Source organism: Mobula birostris, chromosome X, assembly GCF_030028105.1.
Source record: "Mobula birostris isolate sMobBir1 chromosome X, sMobBir1.hap1, whole genome shotgun sequence".
Taxonomy (NCBI): Eukaryota; Metazoa; Chordata; class Chondrichthyes; order Myliobatiformes; family Myliobatidae; genus Mobula; species Mobula birostris.
The window spans coordinates 62,178,230-62,201,310 of record NC_092402.1 but is presented as its reverse complement, the minus strand read 5'-3'; the positions used below and the strand labels follow the sequence as shown (position 1 = coordinate 62,201,310).

At 40.5% G+C, this 23,081-nt stretch overlaps 1 protein-coding gene across 1 annotated transcript in view; it reads right to left on the bottom strand.

Moving 5' to 3' along the window:
• Positions 1 to 23,081, bottom strand: part of LOC140191801 (sodium channel protein type 8 subunit alpha-like) — a 248,703-nt gene that overhangs the window by 121,379 nt on the left and 104,243 nt on the right. Inside the window, exons 8-10 of the mRNA XM_072249577.1 lie at positions 18,552 to 18,693; positions 15,546 to 15,752; positions 12,631 to 12,650 (exon numbers count right to left, since the gene is read on the bottom strand). Coding sequence (XP_072105678.1) covers positions 12,631 to 12,650; positions 15,546 to 15,752; positions 18,552 to 18,693 — 369 coding nt within the window. The remainder of the gene's footprint in view (positions 1 to 12,630; positions 12,651 to 15,545; positions 15,753 to 18,551; positions 18,694 to 23,081) is intronic.

Genomic DNA, 23,081 nt, shown 5'->3' with positions numbered 1-23,081 from the left:
ACTCACAACACCAATTTCAGGAATAGTTCAACCATACAGGCTCTTGAACCAGAGGGGATAACTTCACTTGTCCCATCACTGAACTTTTCCCACAAACTATGGACTCACTTTTCAAGGATTCTTCATCTCATGTTATCAAAATTTATCATTAACTTGTTTGTTATTATTTAGTTTCTTTTTCTTTTTGTATTTGCAGTTTGTTGTCTTCTGACCATTGGCTGTTAGTCCATCCTGTTGGATGCAGTCTTTCATTGATCCTTTTGTATTTACTGTGAATGCCTGCGAGAAAATGTATCTCAGGGTTGTACAATATTTAGTGACATACGGTATATGTAATTTGATAATAAATTTACTTTGAACTTGTATCCAGCCCAGGAATGTAAAACGCGTTCAAACAAAAATGGATTCAGAGAAGGGCAAAATGATAGAAAAATTAAACTGAGTGTCCTTTATCTGAATACTTGGAGCACTCATTAAAAGACAACTGAATTAACGGCACAAATGAATTAAATGGCTATGAGCTAATGGCCATAACAGAGACATGGTTGCTAAGTGACCAAGGGTGGGAGTTGAACAGCCTAGGATGCTTATATTTTTTTAAAGAAGTAGAAAAAATGCAAAATGAAGCTGGACAGCTTGGGTATTAAAATATGGGGTTAAGGCGACATTGTAAAGCAAAAAACATAAATAGTTAGGGCATTAAGGCAACATAGTAAAGCAAAATAACATAAATAGTTAAGGCATTAAGGCAACATAGTAAAGCATAGTAAAGTTTGGATGAAACCAAAAAACAGCAAGTGACAGAAATTGTTGTTGGAATTGTATGCAGGCCTCCAAATGATCATGATAATGTCGCACGTCGCATACGAGGGGAGGAAGGAGCATGTTGCAGTATAGCACTATAACCAGTGGACTTTTAATCTACATACAGACTGGGCACACCAGTTATAAGCATGTGGAAAACAAGTTTAGAGAGGGTATAAGAAATGACTTTGTTGGTTAATGGAGGAACAAGTCAGGGAACAGACATCTAATACTGTGTAGTGAGAAAGGGTAAATGATCTGGGAACTAAGCAGCCTTTAAGAACTAAATAAGTTTTAATCTTTATTTAAATTCTACCTGAAACCAGTGTTTTAATCTGAATTATAGAAACCAAGAATCATGAGATGTGGGTTGGTTAGAATAGACTGGGATACAATTTTAATATGATTCAACAGTAAAACTGCACTGGCAAACTTTTAATTAGTACATTGTGTAAAAGGAATACATATTCACTCAAGGCAAAAAGATTCAACTTGATAAGTTTGAGAGGTATGGGTGGATAAGTTAAAGTCTAATATAAGATTAATATGTAACCACTTCTAGCTCATCTAAAAGCAAGCCTGACAATTAGGAAATCTATAAATTCAGCAAAGGAGCATTGATAAGGGAAGAGAAGTGCATTGATATGCTGACATTGGAGAGGGTTCAAAGGTGGTTCATGAAAATGATTCCAGGATTGATGGCTGGTCACATGAAGAGTGCTTGATGGCTCTGGGCCAGTATTCACTGGAATTCAGAAGAATGAGGGGTGACCTCATTGAAATCTGTCGAATGTTGAAAGGCCTCAATAGAGTGGATGTCGAGAGGATGTTTCCTATTGTGGGAGAGTCTAGGACCAGAGGACACAGCTTCAGAATAGAGGGGTGACTTTTTAAGAATGGAGATGAGGAGGAATTTCTTTAGCCAGAGAGTGATGAATCTGTGGAATTTGTTGCCACTGAAGGCTATGGAGGCTACGTCTTTGCGTACGTTGAAGGCAAAGATTGATACATTCTTGACTGGTCAGAGTATGACGGGATATGGGGAGAAGGCAGGAGATTGGGGCTGAGAGGAAAAATGAATCAACCATGAGGAAATGGTGGAGCAGACTCGATGGACCAAATGGCCGAATTCTGCTCCTATATCTTATGATCTTATGGAAATTAGGATATCAAAGCTAAGTGAATGAAAAATAAAAGATTCCAAAAGTTTCAATAAAAATGGAAAATAATCGCCATAACTTAATGCAAGCCCCTTATAGAATAAAGTGGGAGAAATTATATGGGGAATGGAGAAAGGAAATGGCAATAAAATTAACTCAATATTTTGTGCCTGCCTTCACAGAAAGTGCAGAAAATTTCCTGGAAACAATGGAGAACAACAACTAAAATGAATGAACCAAAATAAATTAGCATTTGTGAAAAGAAACAATTGACAAAATTAATCAGGCAAATCCTTAGCAACTGATAAGCTGGATCCAAGATATGGAGCTAGTAAGTGCACTGATGACCATTTTCCAAAATCCTACAGTTCCAGAGTGGCTCCCAGATTGGAAGGTCACCAATGCAACCCAAGTACTTAAAAGAAAGGAGAAAAAGTGAAAACAACAATTAACAGTCCAGGGAGCCTCATGCCAGGAGTAGAGAGAATGTTAGAATCCATTATTAAGGGATTGGGAAGTAATAATAGGATTGGGCACAGTTAATCTGGATGTATTCAAGTGAATCATGTTTGACAAACCTGTTGGAATTTTGGTTGAGCTTGTAATGAGCAGAAAGGATAAAGGCAGACCAGTCTATGGTATATTTCCTGCGGAGCATCAAGAAAGCTCACCTCTGTCCCAGGATACTGACGGACTTTTACCGCTGTACCATTGAGAGCATACTCACCAACTGCATCTCAGTGTGGTATGGCAACTGTCCCGTATCAGACCGCAAAGCACTCCAGCGTGTGGTGGAAACTGCCCAGCGGATTATCGGCACCCAATTGCCCACCATTGAGAACATCTACCATAAACGTTGCCTGGGCAGGGTGAAAAGTATTATCAAGGATGCATCTCACCCTAACCATGGACTTTTTACTCTCCTCCGATCCGGCTGGCGCTACAGGAGCCTCCACTCCCACACCAACAGGCACAGGAAGAGCTTCTTCCCTGAGGCTGTGACCCTGCTGAACCTCACATCACAGCGCTAAGCAGTATTGCACCCATATTGTACTGTCTCAGTACTTTTATATTTGTGTGCTGTAGCACTTACTTCTTATTCGCAGTTATTTTGTAAATAACACTATTCTTTGCATTTCTGGTCAGATGCTAACTGCATTTCATTGGCTTTGTATCTGTACTCGGCACAATGACAATAAAGTTGAATCTAATCTAATCTAATTTGGACTCCCCGAAGACTTTTGATAAATACTGTACATGATTATTAAACAAAATTGAAGTGCACAGTATTGGGGTAATATATTAGTGTGGACTGAGGACTGATTAACTGACAGGAAGTGGATAGTAAGAATAAGCTGGTCATTTTTTGATCAAAAGGCTGTGACTAAGGGAGTACCATTGTTGCTCACAATCTATAGTAATAATTTGAGCAAGGGGATCGAATGTTATATATCCAGGCTTGCTGGTGGGATAAAAATCATGTGGCAGTGTGGGCTATGAGATGCAGGAGGGCCATAGGGGGACAAAGGCAGTCAGATGGAATAACATGGAAAAAATGTGACCTCATGGATATGCTTGCAATTGAGTGCCATGAAAATTCATTGAATAGATTAGTTGGGTGGTTGTTTTGGACTACGGAACAGATATTAACCAGATTAGATTTATAATTTTGAGTTTAGAAGAGGAGAGCCAGGGTGGTAATGGAAAAAGAGAGAAGGTGGGGGAGGGAAAAATTACCAGAAGTTAGGAAAACTGATACCGTCAGGTTGGAGATTACCCAGGCGGAAATGAGGTGGGCTAGAAGCTGTTAACCGTTAAGCAATAGATGGATGCAGCTGAGGAAGGGTCAACTGGGGAGGGAACAGAGATGCCGACCGGGGGGGGGGGATGGAGATGTCTTCATCTGCAGTGGGGGTGGGAGTGGAGACAAAGGGCTATCGGTTCATTTCACCTAGAATATGAGATATCCATTGAAGAATTTGGAGTTATTTGAACTCAAAAATAAGCACATTCTACTGATGTCCACCATGGAATGTAGAACAAAATCTGCATGATAAAATAAGAACCCTTGTGCACCAGCAAAGCTCCAGTAGCCTGACATCCAATTGGTCAGAAATCCTGGTGGTCAGGCATCTGGCTCGCTCATTAGCCTTGAGTGTGAAATGGGAGTCCAGAGTCTGATTGGGATATGCAACCATACCCCACGAACAACATGAACAAGTAAAAAGTTTTCTTTCATGGCCATCACAGGCAAGGTCAAAGTCAAGGGCACATTGACTTGAATCTCTGAAAATGTTGGCAGTTTTGCTGCAGCTTTCTCCCCCATCCTTTCTGACTTACATCACACCTTGCAAACTGCATGTGACACATCACTTTCCTGCCATACCACTTGCTTATCCTTTTTTTGACACTTAGCTGAGCTTTGTCTCAGGACTTCACACAGAGCATGGAGACTGTTCTGTTGAACAGAGTGAATGGACAGGTTCATCAACACTGCAGTGCCGTTGACCACAATTAAGCATCTTACAGCTCCCTTGAAATGAAGCCTCTCACAACTTCTATCATTGTTACTGTATACTTTCTACCTGGATTTACCTCACAACCTGGAGAAACGAAATGTGGCTGCCATTAACAACAGAATCAAGAAATGACAGGTTACCACACCACACTTAATTCCCTGTGCACAAGTTACCAATCTCAAGCAGATCATTGGACAATTTAAGCAAAAGTTTAATATTCTTTCACAAGAATCTATGATCAACCAGCTCAGATCTCTTGCATTCTAACTGGAACTTTACAACACTGACACAAGTGCCACGTGTCAAAGCCTTGGCAATTGAATAAGACAGACGTAAAGACAGAAAAATGAAGGCTAATGGCATTGCTATAGTATAATAATCACCAGAATCTTTCAGAAGCTAGACTTGGAACATGCCGAGTCCCCTCCTTCTGAGGAATTTCAATAATGCGCTCAGAAACAATAATATAAGTGTTTATTATAATTGGTTCAATCAAATCACTAATTTCATTATTCCATTTATTTACTGCAACTGAGCAGCAAACTTTAGATGTTGAACAGCTATGTTAACTGTGTTAATTATGGTCACAGTATAAGGCAAAAATTAACTGAAACAATGCAAATGGGTGTACCTGATTCATTGGGTATTTCATCCCATGCCTGGCCCTTTTACTGATTCCATTATCAGATTCTGATTTTAAAATCTTTTCATGGTCTCCTTTTTCTTCCCCCTCTGAATGGCCTCTCGTCTGCTTCCGTTTCCTCCGCCGGTTTCTTCTTTCCTTTGCACTCTTTGAGCTGAGCTTTGACAACTCTGATGAACTTTGTGACATTCTTCCCTCTTCCTCTTCATCCAGTGCATCTTCCGAAACTGTCCCTGCAGAAGTAGCTGTTGCAGCAGCAGCCATCTATTTGTGAATAAACAAATGGAACAATTTCAATTGGATTTGCAAAGATAATTTTATACTGATAAAATGATGAAAGAAGAAATATTATATTAGAAAGATTGGAATAGTACCCTTTCCCCTTTAGACATTTTCCTACAACAGACAAAAACATTTGAAATTAAATGGAGGTAGTTTCAGGCAAGTTTCAAAATTAAATTCAATAACTGCTGCAAGCTGATAAACAGCATATAACTCATTAGATCGAATGCATCTTGAGATTTGAGCAGGTAGAATAATATTTTGTCAAAAGTTGATATATTGAATTATGTTATTCAGCATTCAAACATAAAACATAAAACAGAAATGTGAATGATTCAGATCCAAGCAAGCTCCTCAACAGAGCACAGAATCAAAATCTACAAGTATGAAATTAACCAATGAAATACGATTAGTGAAATTTCAGAACAGATTTTCCAATTTCTGAATGGACAATAAACTAACCCATAAACAGTACCTCATTACTTTTCTTTGCTCTCTTTTTGCACTACCTATTTAAGTAAAGATTTTTTTTCTCATTATTTCTAGTTTATAAATTGCAACGTACTGCTGCCACAAAACAACAAATTTTTACAACATATGCCAATGATATTAAACATAATTCAGAATTGCTGCTGTTTTGGTTAAAGAAGCTTTTATTTTTAAAAAAAAAAATCAGGGAAATCAGTTTCCCTGCTGCTTTAACAGGCAGAAACTAAACTTCAAGCTGGATATGCTTAAGGTAAAATTGTAGACCAAAGGAGTTTCATACAATTCCATTATATGTTCTGACATCAATAAGCATATAGAATAACTTTGAAACTAATGCATTCCAGCCTAATAACCATGGAAAGCATCAAATGGTTGAAACAAGTAGTCAAGTTAAATACTGCAGATTGCAAGAGTACTTCACAATGAAGATTTTGAATCAACGATCAACTTCATAGAACATTTCTTCAGGAAATGCATTTGGATAGAGTTCTGTGGGAAAAAGTGGGCTTGTTGGCCCTAAAAGATTCTCCCCCCAAGCAATGGGTGTGTCTAGGTGAGGAGGGGTCGATTGGTAGATGGAATTAATTGAGAGGTGGAGATAGTGACAGAAACTGGTAGGTGGGAGCAGAAATGTCTGGGTAGCCTCCAACCTGATGGCATGAACATCGATTTCTCTAATCCCCCCCTCTCTTTTTCTAATCCAGCCCTTTTACCTCTTCTGTCACCTGCCCATATGCCTGTTGCTTCTCCTGTCCACTCTCCCACAGACCATTCTTCTTACCTATCAGAATCTTCCTCCTTCAGCCCTTTACCTCTTCTACCAATCACTTCCCAGCTTCTCATTTCATCACTCCTCTCCCATCTACCTTCCTCCTCACCCGGTCTTACCAAACACTTGCCAGCTTGTACTCCTTCCCCTCCTCCCACTCTTTTATTCTGGCTTCTTCCCCCTTCCTTTTCAGTCCTGATGAAGGGTCTTGGTCCAAAATGCCAACTGTTCATTCCTCTCCATAAATGCTGCCTGACCTGCCGAGTTCCTCCATCATTTTATATTTGTTTCAAGGATTTGGGGCTACTGGAACCCAAAAATAAGCAGACTCTACTGATATCTACTATGAAATGTAGCAATAAAATCTGCACAATGAAAAAAGACCCCCACCCCCTTAACCCCACTTATTGCTTTCTTTCTCGTTTCTGAAGACATAGGGAATTTTAACCACCAAGAGGACCACAACCTTGTCGTAGGATTTGGAAGCTTCCGTGCCTCGATGACTCAGAGAGCTATGCTGGTTGGATTCAGAGGTTTGTGCTTTGGCTCTTGGTAGGGTCACCCATGTCAAACAGGTCAAAGGGCAGAGGCCAGACTAAGAGTGGTCCACAGCTCCCCCAGGTTTGGGGGTGCAGCTCAGGGCTTACAATCCTGGATGGTCAAAAAAAATTGATATGGAAACAGCAATGAAGAATCCTTTATCTGTGTGCGACAGTATGGACAGAGATGAAAGCCTTTCATTGCTGTCCAACGGCCTAACAGGCAGCAAGTCAGTACATGAGGGAATTTTAAAGTGCTAATGCAGTTACGGCTTTTTCACTGTTTGTCAGCTTCCACCTTACACAGAAGACTTCAACATTGTCACAGTGGTTTGTTTTTCCCCCAATGCTCTGAAGCATGAAAAGCATTTTATATTAAAAAAAATCTTCCTTGAAGATGGAATGTTTCTCTTATTGCACACTGTCCAGATAATAGCACAGATACTTAAAATGATGTCAATGAAAACTCTTTTCCAGTCCAATAATAGGGTAATGCCAGCTCCATTAGGATAGCTAAATACAATCTAGATTGTATTCTAATTCCTGAGGAGAATTAAATCATCATGAACTTCCCCCATACAAAAACCGAATCAAGTAGCAAGCCATTCTTGAATTTCCCCTCAATAAGATATGAAAAAATGAAAACAAATGCAAAGACAGAACAGAAACAGGAAATGTATAAACAGTGAAAAGGAGCGAAGGCAAAAAGCAAAAGGGCTTGGATGCATTTTCTGGCATCTAAACCTTTATCAGTACTGATAATTATGCACTGGTATACACGTCAATGGCATTTCTCCTTAAAATGGAATATGCTATTCTAATCCAGTTTACTGAGTTTAATATTGGGTACAGAAATGGAGGAACAGTGAAAATGTTCTGCACATCATCCAAACAGATCATTTCATCATATCAGCACAAGGGAAATCAATAATAGAATTCAGAATAAAGTGTTACAGTTACAGAGACGGTGCAGTGCAGGAAATCAATAAACTGCAAGGGCCACAATGACGTAGGTAATGAAGTCAAGAGTTCATCTCATTATATCAGGAGACCATTCAATAGTCTTATAATAGTGGGACAGAAACTGTCCTTCAGCCTGGTAGTACATGCTTTCAGGTTTTTGTATCTTCTGCCCATCGGAAGGGGGAGAAGAGAGAATGTCCAGGGTGGGGGTTGATTGACTACAGTGGCTGCTTTACCGAGGCAGCAACATGTATAGACCATGGAGGGGAATCTGCTGTAAATTACTGAGGCAAGATTTAGGATATAATGTGCAGCTTTGCTGACCAATCTTAAAGGCCAATACAATTGTGGTTAAAAACCAGAGAATGATGGAAATCCTCAGAACAGGCAGCATCCATGAAAAGAGAAACAAACAGCTTAAATGCTTCAAGTGGGTGAGCTTATATCAGTCTAAACTATCAACTTTCGCCACAGATGCTGCCTGACCTGTTGAGTATTCCCAGCATTGTTCTGTTCCTCAGACTTCCAGCATCAACAATCTTACTTGTTTTAAATTCTCTTGTTTAGAAGATAACAATGTGCCTCAACTGTTATGAAGGGATGCTCATAGAACGAATTTATATTCATAACTGCTGATTCTTTCACTGTAAGCAGCTGGAATGAAGTTTACCCTGAGCAGACTGAAACCAGGCCAATCACAAAATTTGCCAGCAGTCTACATTTGACTGACCTTTCCCGGTCACTAAATGATGCTTACAGTCAATATCCCCTCCCATTTCTACCCATCCTGATACAAGGCACTCAAAGCTTGGCATTACCACTATTACCATGTGGAACAGGGTCAGCAGAACTAAGAATTATTTAAAGGCACATTGCAATCATATCAAGAGACATGACCTTGTAGCTCAGAAATCACTAGAGGACACTCAAGCTTCTTCCAAAGTCTACGGAACACAAAACATTATGGGATGTGTCTACTGGCATTTAGTTCTTGAGATGCTGATGACTCCATGGGTACTTCAGTAGTAGTACTCTAGTACTGGAAGTATTATCATCCTGGTTACCACACATGGTGGGGTTTAGGACCTCAGGCCAGAAGGCAACAAGATTCTTATCAAAGGGCCTACTCCCGTTGTCTTCAGAGACAACTACCTGGGCTTCTCTGCTGCACAAAATGGGATGGTGAAGCACGCTGCAGAACACCAAGAGCCTCATCTCATGCTACAGATGAGAAGGACAGAATCAACTCCAGAGGTCATTTGGTACTCCTTCAAAGATGCTGCCTGCAAGGAGCCTACTAAACCATTGTCCTAATGCAGACAAAATGACCACCTACATGAAATAGCCGAGCCCAGATGATAAACCTTCCCTACACAGATCATAAGACATCAATGGAGGAGTGCCTGATTCAGTTACTGAAGTGGCTCATGGTAACTGTCATCCTGATGTGCCTTGTGAAGACACAAGATTTATTTCTGCTGCATCTGATCGGCGAGACTTTCTTCATTTTCTCTGCACGCTGTCCTCAATGGCAATCACAACACAAGTTGCTGCTGCTCCCTGGCTGCTAGGAACATGTGCCTTCAAGGAGTGGCGCTCTCCTCAACAAATTCTCAGAATGATAAAGAACAAAACACCTGAATGCACAATTCTGGCTATAAACAATCTGAATCCTTCTTCAGACTGGATTTTGGCCAATTACATGACTTTGTTTTGCAGGGGACCTGACTTAAACTTAAAAAAAAAATAATGATTTTGGAACTTAAAGTGAGTGAGATTCAATTTCCAGTCACGAGTTTGCAATGGGATTGTGGCTTCAAGGACAAAGACTCATCTTTGATGTATGGAATGTAATGGTTTTTCAATTATCAAGACACAGAAAATGATATGCAAGTAAAACTAAGAGATAGAGCTGAAGGAGCAGAGTCATATAGCAGAGAAACAGGCCCTTTGGACCAATTCATCCACACTGACCAAGATTCCCATCTAAGCTCGTCCCATTGGCCCATATCCATCTAAACCTTTCCTAACCATGTACTTGTCCAAATACCTTTTAAATGTTTTTATTGTACCTGCCTTAACCTCTTCCTCTGGCAGTGCATTCTATATAGTCACCACCCTCTGGGTGAAAAGGTTGCCCTTCAGGTTCCTATTAAATCTCTTCCCTCTCACCTTAAACTTATGATCTTCAGTTCTTGATTCCCCAATGCTTGGAAAAAAGACTGTATGAATTCACCCGATCTATGCCTCTCATAATTTTAGAGAGCTCAATAGGATCACCCCTCAAACTCCTACACTTTAATGAATCCCAACCTGCTCAACGTCTCTCCTTAACTCATTCCAAAGTCCTAGAAAGATCCTTGGAAATCTCCTCTGCACTCCTTCCAACTTAATGGCATCTGATCGACACTGAATGCATTATTCCAAATCAGGTCTCATCAATATCTTGTACAACTACAACACAACATCCAAACTTCTACAAACAATGGCCTGATTAATGACCAAATACCTTCACTGCCCTGTATACCACTGAAGCCAGAAGCTGGACTCAGATGGAGAGTGAGGTACAGAGGTTCTGAAGCTTGTTAGTTGGTACTGAGATTATTATGGTGTTGAGTGCTAATCTGTAATCAATAAACAACAGCCAGATGAGGGCATTGCTGTTCTATAGGTGGTCTGAGGCTGAGTGGAGAGCAAGTGAGACTGCATCCTATAGGCAAATTGCAGCAGGCCCAGCTCCTAATCTTTGGCAGGAGTTGATTCTGGCCACGACCAGCCTCCCAAAGCATTTCATCACAATAGATGTGCCTGTTCACCTCCTCTCTCATTTCCATTCAGGGTCCCAAACAGTCCTTCCAAGTGAGGCAAAACTTCACCCACGTATCTGTTGGGGCCGTCTATTGTATCCAGTGCTCCCGATGTGGCCGCCTCTACATTGGTGAGACCGGTTGTAAATTGGGTGAATACCCTGGTGCCCAAACATTTTAATTCTGATTCCTATTCCAACGCATCAGTCCATGGCCTCCTCTTGAGCCAAGATGAGGCCACCCTCAGGGTAGAGGAGCAACACCTAATATTCTGTCTGGGCAGTCCCCAATCTGATGGCATGAATATCAATTTCTCCCAGTTAAAAAAAAAGTCTCTCCCTTTCCCCTCTTCTTCTATTCCCCACTCTCACCTCTTGCCCTTTCTCACCTGCCTATCATGTCCCTCTGGGTCCCCTCTTCCTTTTCTTTCTCCCTCCTTTCTCCACTCTCCTAGGCCAAATTCTTTCCTCTCCAGCTCTTTACCTTTCCTACCCACCTGGCTTCACCTATCACCTTCTAGCTATCCTCCTTCCCCTCCACACGTCTTTTTTATTTTGGCATCTTCCCCCTTCCTTTCCAGTCCTGAAGAAGGGCCTCGGCATAAAACATTGACTGTTTACTCATTTCTATAGATGCTGCCTGAGCTGCCGAGTTCCTCCAGCATTTTGTGTGTTACAGTGTACGTGAATGAAACTGGGTAGTCTTCTTGGGCAATAGTATGACTGACATTTTTTTGAAGCAGGTGGGAACCTCTGACTGAAGCAGTGAGAGACAGAGTATGTCCTTGGACACTCCTACTAGGTGGATGGCACAGCTTTGCAGTGCCCTACCAGGTATACCATTGAGGCCTAATGCCTAGCAAGGGTTCATCCTCTCGAAAGATGTCCTGACTTCTGAATAAGTTCAGTAACAACACTTACAAATACCTTCTTGACAGATTTTCAGTTTTGGTTTTGAGGGCAGTTGACTCAAATAACTTCTATTTTTGAGATGAATTAGAGTAAATAATGTTCAGTAAGTTGTCAAGGGCATCAATTCTGAGGTGTAAGAAATTCTGTTCAAGAGACATGCATTAGTAAATAGTCTGGTTAATAAACAATTGCAGTGTAGACAGCAAACTTGACCATATATAGCAACAGCGAATTATTGATTGATTGATTGATTGTGATAGAGCGCAGAGTTGGTTCATCTGGCTCCTTAAGCTGTGCTGCCCTGATTTAATCCTAGCCTAATGACCAATTAACCTACCAACCAGTACATCTTTGGTCTGTAGGAGGAAACTGAAGCACTGAGAGGAAACCCACATGGTCATGGGGAGAACATACAAACTCCTTACAGGCAGTGGTGGGAATTGAACCCAGGTCTCCTGTACTGTAAAGCATGGTGCTAACCACTATGCCTCTGTGCTGCCCCAAAGCATACTTGTGAGAAAAGTTTTTAAAATGTGCCTTAAAGTACTTGAGGGATCTGCCTACAATTGAGGAAGTGACTGTGTGCAGGACGTGAGAAAGTCAAAGTCTGGTAATGCCTCTCACCGCCCTCTCCATCACCAGTCCCATCTCCTTTTCCCTCTCTCGCCTTATCTCCTTGTCTGCCCATCACCTCCCTCTGGTGCTCCTCTCCCCTTTCTTTCTTCCATGGCCTCCTATCCCCACCTACCAGACTTCCCCTTCTCCTGCCTTGTAGCTCTTTCACCAATCAACTTCCCAGCTCTTTACTTCATCCCTCCCCCTCCCGGTTTCATCTATCATCTTGTGTTTCTCTCTCCTCTCCCCCGACCTTTTAAATCTACTCATCTTTTTTCCCCTCCAGACATGCCGAAGGGTCTCAGCCCGAAACATCGACTGTATTCCTTTCCTAGATGCTGCCTGGCCTGCCGAGTTCCTCCAGCATTTTGTGGGTGTTACCTACAATTGAGCACTGGTTAAAGATGTTAGTATTGGTAAACCTTTAAAAGACATGGAGATCATCTTCGTCTAATTCATCAGATCTTCTATTGCCCCAAAATCATTGTCATTGTTCACCTGTTTCTCTGTCACAATGTTTCTTCCAGTGGGGTTCCAGACACAGTCTTTCACTGGATGTCAGCATGGCGGAGCGGAGGATAGAAGAGATCTTGGTGCAGTTTTCATCTGCACTTTCAGAACAGCTTAGATATCTGGTGAGGTACAGCACAAAAACCAGCCTCCCCCCCCATTGCCTCAAAAAAGCAGACAGCATGATCAATTCCACATTCGCCCTTCGGCTCCTTCCATTGGGCAGAAGATGCAAATGCTTCGAAACACAGACCACCAGGCTCAAAGACAGCTTCTATCCAACTTATCAGACTTTTGAATGGAACTCTTGTAAGTGAAAGATAAACTTGAACTTACAATAGACCTCATTATAATACTTGCACCTTATTTACATTTATTATCTGAATGGTCTATGAACACTATTGATTTTTTCATCTTTTGCACTATTTATGCTTGTAACTTGGTAATTTTGGTCCCGCACTATACTACTGCCTTAAAACAACAAATTTCAAGGCATTTCAGTGATTGATAAGCCCAATTCTGATGTCTGAAGTGTGCTTTCTCCAACTATAACACTATATTCAGTATTCTGTTATTGCTTTTTTTCCTTTTACTACCTCAATGTACTTATGTTTTGAAGTGATCTAAGGTTGATTTGTAGGCTTTTCCACAGTATCCTGATATAAGTGACAATAAACTAATACCACCCAGATTTACTGACCATCAAAACTGTCATCATTATTGAATATCTGAAAATTCCTCCAGCATTCAACCATTCAATAACATTAGGAAATGGTTGAAAATATTGTCCAAAAGATAGTACATTATTGTAACTGGCAATGTTGAATCCTCAGTTCCACAAGTTGGCATTCTATACCACCCTGTCACTCAATTCCCAGGACCTACCCTCTCTGACATGCTACCTTATAATTTCTGAAACCATCCCCCCCCCCCATCAAAATATTGCTAATCTCCAGATGCCGCCATCGAGCTCATATAGTAGGCTATCCTAAACCTAGCATCCAAGCGATGTATCCGCTTGCAAATTTGGGCTTCAGAAGTTCTGCGCAAATGTCTGAAAAGGGATTAACCTGAATAGGTTAAGTACAATGTAGGAAGACATCAGATTATAGATTTTGTTAGGCAACTGGAACAGCAAGTTTTCTTTAAATGATAAAACTCGTAAACTACAAAATGTTGACGAGACCAGTGAGAACTGGGTCACCAAGCATGAACTAATACAGACGTGCAGCAAACAACCAGGAAGGCAAATGGCGAGCTGGCCTTCTCTGCAAGGGGGTAGGAGTGAAAAAGTAAGGAAGCCATGCTGAGATTGTGGGACATTTTAGCTAACCTCAGTTTTGGCCCTTGTGTGAGCAGCAGGATACACTTGACCTCAGAGTCAGTGCAGAAAAGATTCATTGGATTGATTCCTGGGGATCAAAGAGTAGTGCAGATGAGAATCATGGGAAAGGTTGGTGATTTGATTCAGAGATGGTTCGCTGGTTGGGAGAGCTTAAAAATGGGAATGCTCTGGGTTGAGGAGGATATTAGGATATTTTTCCTCCAACCCCCCTCCCCCCCCCCCCAGGTTCATGAAGGGAAAAGTCATTGAATCTACTCAAGACTAAGGTAGTTTAGACTTTGGTCAATAAGGGAAATCTAGGATTATGTAGAAAAGGTAAGATTCTGTTGAAGAATCATATGACCTACACCTGCTCCTACTTACGGTCTTAAATTTCATTGTATGCACAGGAAAAAGTACATTTAATCCTCCCTTATATCATTAAATGTCTAATTTGTCTGTCTTGAAGGCCAAGTGAGTGACTTCACACTTGACCAACAATGAAGGCCATCCACCACAATTTCATATATCCACTCACTGTTTTGCTTTCCATTTTACTCAGCTTCAACAAATGGGGCAGCCAGGTTCATCATGACACAATTAACTCCCAGCATTCATTAAATACTTTACCAGAACATAATTTATAAAGTATCAACTTATTGCTTGTCTCAAGCAAGTTTCTAAAGAGATATTAGTTACCTACATCTCTTTGTCAAGTCTCAAAGAAAGTGTATCACACAGAGAAAGAGAATAAACTGCTCATCTCTCCACAGATGCTGCTTGACCTGTTGAGTAATTCCAACATTCACAGTACTTAGTTTTTCTAATAACATGCTATAAATTGATGTAGATCAGTTTAGTTTTCCCAAAAAACTAAATCCCAATGTGCATTCTTTTGAAATTCAGTGTGGGACCGATCTTACAATTATCTTGCACGAGACCAGATATCAATCTCCTCCATTTTGGTATGAAGTTATAAAGTTCTATCGTTAGTTGGCTTTTGACTGAAAACAAACACGAAAAGAAGCTCTTCCCACAATAAACCACTTCATTTAATTCTGTGCGAGAAATAACACAATTTAGACCAAGCAGAAATAATGCGATGGTAATGTTTTTACAGATACCAACCAGAGCAAAGCTTTACACTTAGTTTTGCCCAGAACTACTCAGTAATTATTTTATATCAAAACCAACCATTCAAGCCACTAACCAAAGCATCCTCTTGTTGTTTCTTCAACTGCTCCAGCATCTGTTTGAACTCCTGCTCTTTCTGCTCAGCTTCTTCCAGAGTAGCCTGGTTCTGTTCTTCATAGGCCATGGCTACCACAGCCAGAATCAGATTCACCAAGTAAAAGGAACCCACGAAGATGACAAGAACAAAAAAGATCATATACGTCTTCCCTGCTGCTCTTAATGTCTGCAAAAAATATAAAGTTTTAGTTATTTTTCATGGATAATATACACAACAAACACTGAAGTCAATGTACCAGTTATCCCCGTGTACATCCCAAATAGCAAAACATTTTTATTGCAATCTTATTGCAAATCAAATAAAATTTGAGTGAGCTTTATAGTCAGAAAATTATTTATTTTGCCAAAGCAATTATTTTACTTACATCAAAATCTCAGTTAAATTAGCAGCAAATCTGTTTTTGTTAGTGTTAATAAGTGAAGACTTTTGGCTCAAGACATTGGAAGAACTCTGTTGCTCTTCTCTGACTAGTGGCACAGAACACTCACAACCTCCCCTGAACAAACGGGGCCTTTGATTAACATGCTGAGCTGCAGAGTCACATCACTATGTGCTGGCTTGGTATTCTATTTGTGACATGCAAAGCACACAAGATTTTTAATTATAGATTCATATCACAGATTAATATGAGCAGCCAGAAAATATTGTATTTCACAGTAATTTCTGATGGAGCTTCATCACTTTAAGTTGGAAGCACTAAACCACAAGATGTGTACCAAGTTCAATGGCGTAGTATCCAGGATCATGAACTTCTAGGTTCCCCAAGTTCAATATCACACATTTCTGGCATTAACTATACTGTATACCTGGTATCACAGTGGTAGAAATGTTTGAAAGTCCTGAATGTTTGACTTAAACACAAAATTTATTGCTTGGATGAAATGGGTGAACAATTCATTAAAAAGTGTATTTTTTTTAAACCAATCTGTAGACTCCTTCAAAGATATTTGACGGAAAGTTATGGACCAACTTCAGGTTATGGGAAGTTGAGCTACAGAAGTTCCCAGATGTGCACCATAGTGTATTATAATGTGTTCATGGATGCTGCTTCTTGGATTTTGGCAGGACTGTCCACTACTGTGCCATACCCCAGGCCACCCGCTCGTTAACAATTGCAACCCCTTGGCCTCATGCACTACTGAAGTTTCCAATGTTGCCCCTCAAACAAAACCTTCCTTGGTATAGTACTATTTTAAAATGTGTGGACAGCTACCGTTCAGTTTCTGAGCATTAGACGATCAAGTGCACCATGCTCTTATTCGTTTGGGTCAGTGCAAGGACATTGAGCTTCTGGGTAAGGAGAACAAGCATCTTAATGAAGACTTCACAATTTTCCATTTATCTCTGGAAATTGCAGAACACACAAAATATTTCTCGATCTCAAACAATGGAAGAAATCAGTTCAAATGGTCTTTGCTTTGTCTATGTCTCTCAGAGGAAGGCTTTCTCTAGCACATTTTAAAGTTCTAAACACAATCCGAATACATTAAAAGCAAATCTTCCTGTATTGTTGAGACATTTTTTGAACATTGGGAGAGGGACAGTCTTTCACTAAAATGGCAGCCCATTGCTTGCCAAAATTGGTGATGGAGATGCAGTATTCAGCATAATTTTTTAAAGCTTCTTATCCATTCTGAAGTTGTTTCCATTCATCCGCAGATTGCGAATGCTCTGATTTCCCCAGGTCTGTAGGAAGGCAGGCTCTGTTGACTGGCTCTGGGCCACTGCAGGAAAGCAGCAGCAGATTGGCTGGGTACTGCAGCAGCAGGTTGAGATCCAGGATTTCTGCCAGCAGCGGAACTGCTATTTTCATCACAGTTGGCCAATGGATGCAGTTCACAAGGAGCCAAGGACCAGAAATGAACAACACCAATGACAATTTTGACACACTTAATAAACAAAACATCTTGTATTCATAGCTACAGGATTCACCTTCCCCATTCTGTGCAACCATTTGAACAGTGAGTTTTCACAGCTATAGGTTTTATAAACATCCTCTATTGATTCACCCAGCTGACCATTACTAATGAAAGAGCCCAGACACTATCTTGGCAAACTATTAAATCACAATGGACTTTACAACCAGGCTGTTTCTATTTTACCACCCCCCCCCACCCCCAACAATCTCTCACACACTTCTCTACAGAGTGATTAAGAATGAGTGAGTGTTGGGTCATCTTGCCTTCACCCCTCGTCAAGCAAAAGGAAACAATCATTTGCAACATCACAATCATAAACAAGCAAAATTAAATTCATTAACTCCAGCAAGAAAATCTCCCAACATCTATTTTCTGCTGAAGAAGCTGCGTGTTTAAACTTTGCCCAAATATGAAACAGAATACAACAAAGATTTATTTTAATTCAAAGAATGCAACTCACATGTGTAAACAAGAGTGAATAATGAGGTATAAGTGCTTAAAAGAAATCAGATCTCCTACTTGTGACTTCAAGTGCTTAAAATGTCATGTGCACATCATTCTGATTCACTTCAACAACTCATTCTCCAAAAAGTCAATTAACAAAGCACAATCTGCTCTTTATAAATTCATACTGATTGCATCTATTTAGTTCTGCACTTTTAAATTTCATCAAATGTTATATTGTGAGCTGAATGTTTATTCAGAGTTGAGAGGGCAGTAACCAATCTACATATTTTAAGATTTATCCCCTTTCTTGAACAGTACTGTACCATCTGTTGCCTTCCAGTTCCTTGGCAAATATCCTGTTTCCAAAGATACACAGAGTATTGTAGGTTTGTCCTGCTGGCTCCTCACTTGGAAAGTCAACAAACCCAAGCCCAACTTTTCACTTAAACTTTTGCTCAGAACTATTTCTTTTGGAATAATCATTGTCAATAAAAACATTGTTTTTTTTTGAAACATTCAGATTGTCTACCAAATTCAAATGGATACATTGGTTTAAAAAATGTAATATTTAAAAAAAATACAACATCTCCTTACTTACCAACTGGTACAAATTTTCCCAGTAGTCTTGGGTCATGAGTCGAAACAAGGCCAGAAAAGCCCAGCCGAATGTATCGAAGCTGGTGTACCCATAGTTAGGATTTCTTCCTGCCTTCATGCACATGTATCCTTCAGGACATTGACTAGAAGAAAGAAATCAGGCAAGTATGATACTCATTTCTAACAACAGAACTTTGTGCAAGGTTACATTTTGTATTAACACAAATATACATTTTTTAAAATCAAAGGTAAACCTAAAATTTCCAAAGATAGAGATAAAACATCACTGACTTCAACAAATCATGGTGCAACACTTCTTCCCCATTTCCTCTGTTATATCATATTCTATTACTTTAATAGAGAACAGTATAATTATTTCAGGATCACTTCCAATACAATTACTAAATCAGCTACTTGGAAATGCAGAGCAGGGAATTGCCCAATTTATTTCCCCTACCCCCCTCCCCTTTCTTCACCATAGAGTCATACAGCAGGGAAACGAGCACGTTGGCCCAACTTGTCCATGCCAACAAAAATATCTAAGATAACCTCATTCGCATGTGTTTGACCCACATCCCTCTAACCTTTCCTATACATGTACTTGTCAACAGGGGTCATCGACCAATTCTTGCAGCTTGATCCATGTACCCATCACCATCTGTGTGGAAAGAAAATTCTCCTCAGATCCCCTTTAAATGTTTCCCTTCTCTCCTTAAACCTATACCATCTAGTTTTAGACTCATCTCTTGGGACAAACACTGTGACTATCCACCCTATCTATGCCGCTCATGATTTTTATAAACCTCTAGAAGATCAGCTAGCAGCCTCCTACACTCCGGGGAAAACAGGCCCAGCCTATCCAGCCTCTCCTTATATCTCAAGTCTTCCAGTCTCAGAAACATCCTAGTGCATATTTTCTGTAACTTCTTTAGCATCCTTCCTACAAGGGGACTACCAGAACTGCACACTATATTGCAAGTGCAGGATCACCACTATTTTGTACAATTTCAACATGGCGTCCAATCTTTGCACTCAGTGCCACAGCCAATCATACTGCATGTCTTCTTCACCACCCTGTTTACCTATGTTGCCATTTTCATGGAACTACAGTATGTACTTATTACCTCATGTCTCTCTTCTACAACATTCCCCGGGGCCCTGCCACCCACTGTGTTTAACTTCCCAAAATCCATCACTTCAAAGTTGTCTGAGCTAACTTCCATCTGCCATTCCTTTGTCCACTTTCCAGTTGATTCTGATCCTATTGTAATCTTGGACAACTTTATCTACCACACCACCAATCTCAGTGTCATTTGCAAACTGGATCATCCTGTTACCTGCATTCTCATTCAAGTCATCAATATAAATACGATAAACAACAGCGGACTCAGCACTGATCCCTGCAGCACCCTGCTGGTCATTAGCCTCCAATCTGAGAAACAACCCTCCATGGCTAATCTTTGATTCTACCAGCAAGACAATTTTTTTTAATCCAGTTGGCTAACTCACCCTGGATTCTGTGTGTACCAGATTTAGTGGAAAAGGTGACTTGTGCAGACTTTGGAATACTGAAGATAGTAAATCCAGACAAGATTAATGGTTTGATTTTTACTTTGTTAAACACAACTCACATAATAAATCTTTCTCTCAGAATAAAGCAGGTTGCTCTAAATTCATATACACAAAATGTTGGAGGAACTCAGCAGGCCAGGCAGCACCTTTGGAAAAGAGAAACCAGTCAATATATCAGGCCGAGACCCTTCTCCAGAATTTTCCAGTCCTGATGAAGGGTCTCGGACTGAAACATCGACTGTTTACTCTTTTCCATAGATGCTGCCTGGCCTGCTGAGTTCCTTCAGCATCTTGTGTGTATTAGTTAGATTTCCAGCATCAGTAGATTTTTTTCTTGTTGATCTAAATTCATCTTGCTCAATATACTGATGCAAACTCAGTGGAGGAAATTGTTAGAAGGGGTATTTAATACTCCCTAGTATTAAACAACTGAGTGGGAATCTGGTAGATGATGGATATGTACCAGATATGTAACTAATGAGAAGATGCAAGTCATGGGTTTTTTGCTCCAGAGAACAAAAAGCAAATGTAATCTGGATACACTTTCCCCCAGTGAAGAATGCTTGACACCTGCTTAGCACCAGAATTCTTTGGAACGTAACAAATGAATGATAATCAAAATATATAAAGTTAACATTCAAACCGCTGATAGTGTTCAGCATCAACAAGATGGTCCCTGTTGCTGCAAAACTTGGAACTTTCATTGCAAAACACCACCATGGAACATTTCATACTCTGCCACCCTTACACAGAAATAGCATTACTTAAAATTACTGGCTGCGTAAATCACAACACAATGCAAGGAGAGTGTGAAAGTACATTTTAAAGTGTCAGAACAGGCAAGTGAAGGAAACTTAATTTGTGAATTAATTTGCCTGGTATAGACCAGCAACAGCACCTTTCTTGATCAGTTGCCAAGCCCTGCGTTATTTATTGACAGTGGGTTGGCTGGGAATGGGATAAAACGCAGGAATACCCTCAGGTCCATAATATGGTTTCTGTTGTGGAAAAGATATCAGCCAGCATTTCCTACGCTTCAACTAAACATTTGTGTCATAGCACATTCACTCTCTTTCTCATTTATAGTTTGGAAATGTGCAGGCTTTGCACTGATAATCTTTTAATATTTGATTAAGTTAACAAAATGCTCAACATATAAAAGAATCTGACCTCCACTGACAACCAGATTCCAGCCTGAACCGTATTATCTTTCCAATCAAAGAGCCGAAACCAAACCGCAATCCAATCTCATTCTGGGAGCCAGACCCATTTGCCAGAAACAGCTGAGTGCAATTAATATTAAGCAGCTTAAAAATTAAAAATAGTGGATAAGTCTTTTCCTATAGTTATGAGGGCAATGCACTCGCAGCCCACTTTGGAAGTTCAAAAGATATTTCACCCTCCGTTTCTGGTTAACCTATTCAATGACTAAATGGTTTTGCTTTATCGACAGTCTTAAATGTTCACCCTGTTTCAAATAATTCAAGGCAACTTACAATAAAGTACTCTGAAAGCCAAAGATCATTGAATAGGTATAAACCACATACATTGCACATATTTTCCTGGACTGACGAAGATTGAGGCTCCAAGTTCCACACAACTATTATCATCCAACAATCTCAGCAGAATTCGAAGCATTTCACACTATGTCCTTTGCTCGTCATTTAATGGGACACCAGGAGTCTTGAGCAGGCAGCTCAAAAGGTGTGTAAGATCTCAGAAGGACTGTCTGGTGCATCACTTTAGCCACGGAAATACTCACAATGGGCACTTTCGTTGTGTCACTGCTAAGCAGCACTCTTTTAGAAAACATAGAAAATAGGTGCAGGAGTAGGCCATTCGGCCCTTCGAGCCTGCACCGCCATTCAGTACGATCATGGCTGATCATCCAACTCAGAACCCTGTACCTGCCTTCTCTCCATACCTCCTGATCCCTTTAGCCACAAGGGCCATATCTAACTCCCTCTTAAATATAGCCAATGAACTGGCCTCAACTGTTTCCTCTGGCAGAGAATTCCACAGATTCACCACTCTCTGTGTGAAGAAGTTTTTCCTCATCTCGGTCCTAAAAGGCTTCCCCTTTATCCTCAAACTGTGACCCCTCATTCAGGACTTCCCCAACATCGGGAACAATCTTCCTACATCTAGCCTGTCCAATCCCTTTAGAATTTTATACGTTTCAATAAGGTCCCCCCTCAATCTTCTAAATCCCAGAGAGTATAAGCCTAGTCGATCCAGTCTTTCATCATATGAAAGTCCTGCCATCCGAGGAATCAATCTGGTGAACCTTCTTTGTACTCCCTCTATGGCAAGAATGTCTTTCCTCAGATTAGGGGACCAAAACTGCACACAATACTCCAGGTGTGGTCTCACCAAGGCCTTGTACAACTGCAGTAGTACCTCCCTGCTCCTGTACTCGAATCCTCTCGCTATAAATGCCAGCATAACATTGGCCTTTTTCACCGCCTGCTGTACCTGCATGCCCACTTTCAATGACTGGTGTATAATGACACCCAGGTCTCGTTGCACCTCCCCTTATACTGAAAGCTTGAGAAATTATTAGGAAGTTCAAACGTTTTCCAAAATAAGACATACATATACAGTTTAAAAAAAAAGGTATTCTTAAACCTGGGGAAGTCAGGAAATATCTGGGTGCACATAGCAATCTCATTGGTGCACCAATAATAGCTGAGAGTGGGTCAGCAAGATACAGTTGACTACTTCAGGACATAGAGAATAATGAGGCCGCAAAATTGTCTGACATTGAAAATAGTCCCTCCAAACACTAATTAATCTGGATGGTATTATTTGGAAAACTGGGAATAGCTTTTTCTTTCCATCTTCCCAAAACCAAGGCTGGCTTATGGTTCCTGAAAACTGCAAATTCTAGCTTCCATGATTAAGGAATAATTGACAACTACAAGCACTGACAGAGGGGGTTAGGGATCTTAACAGAAGA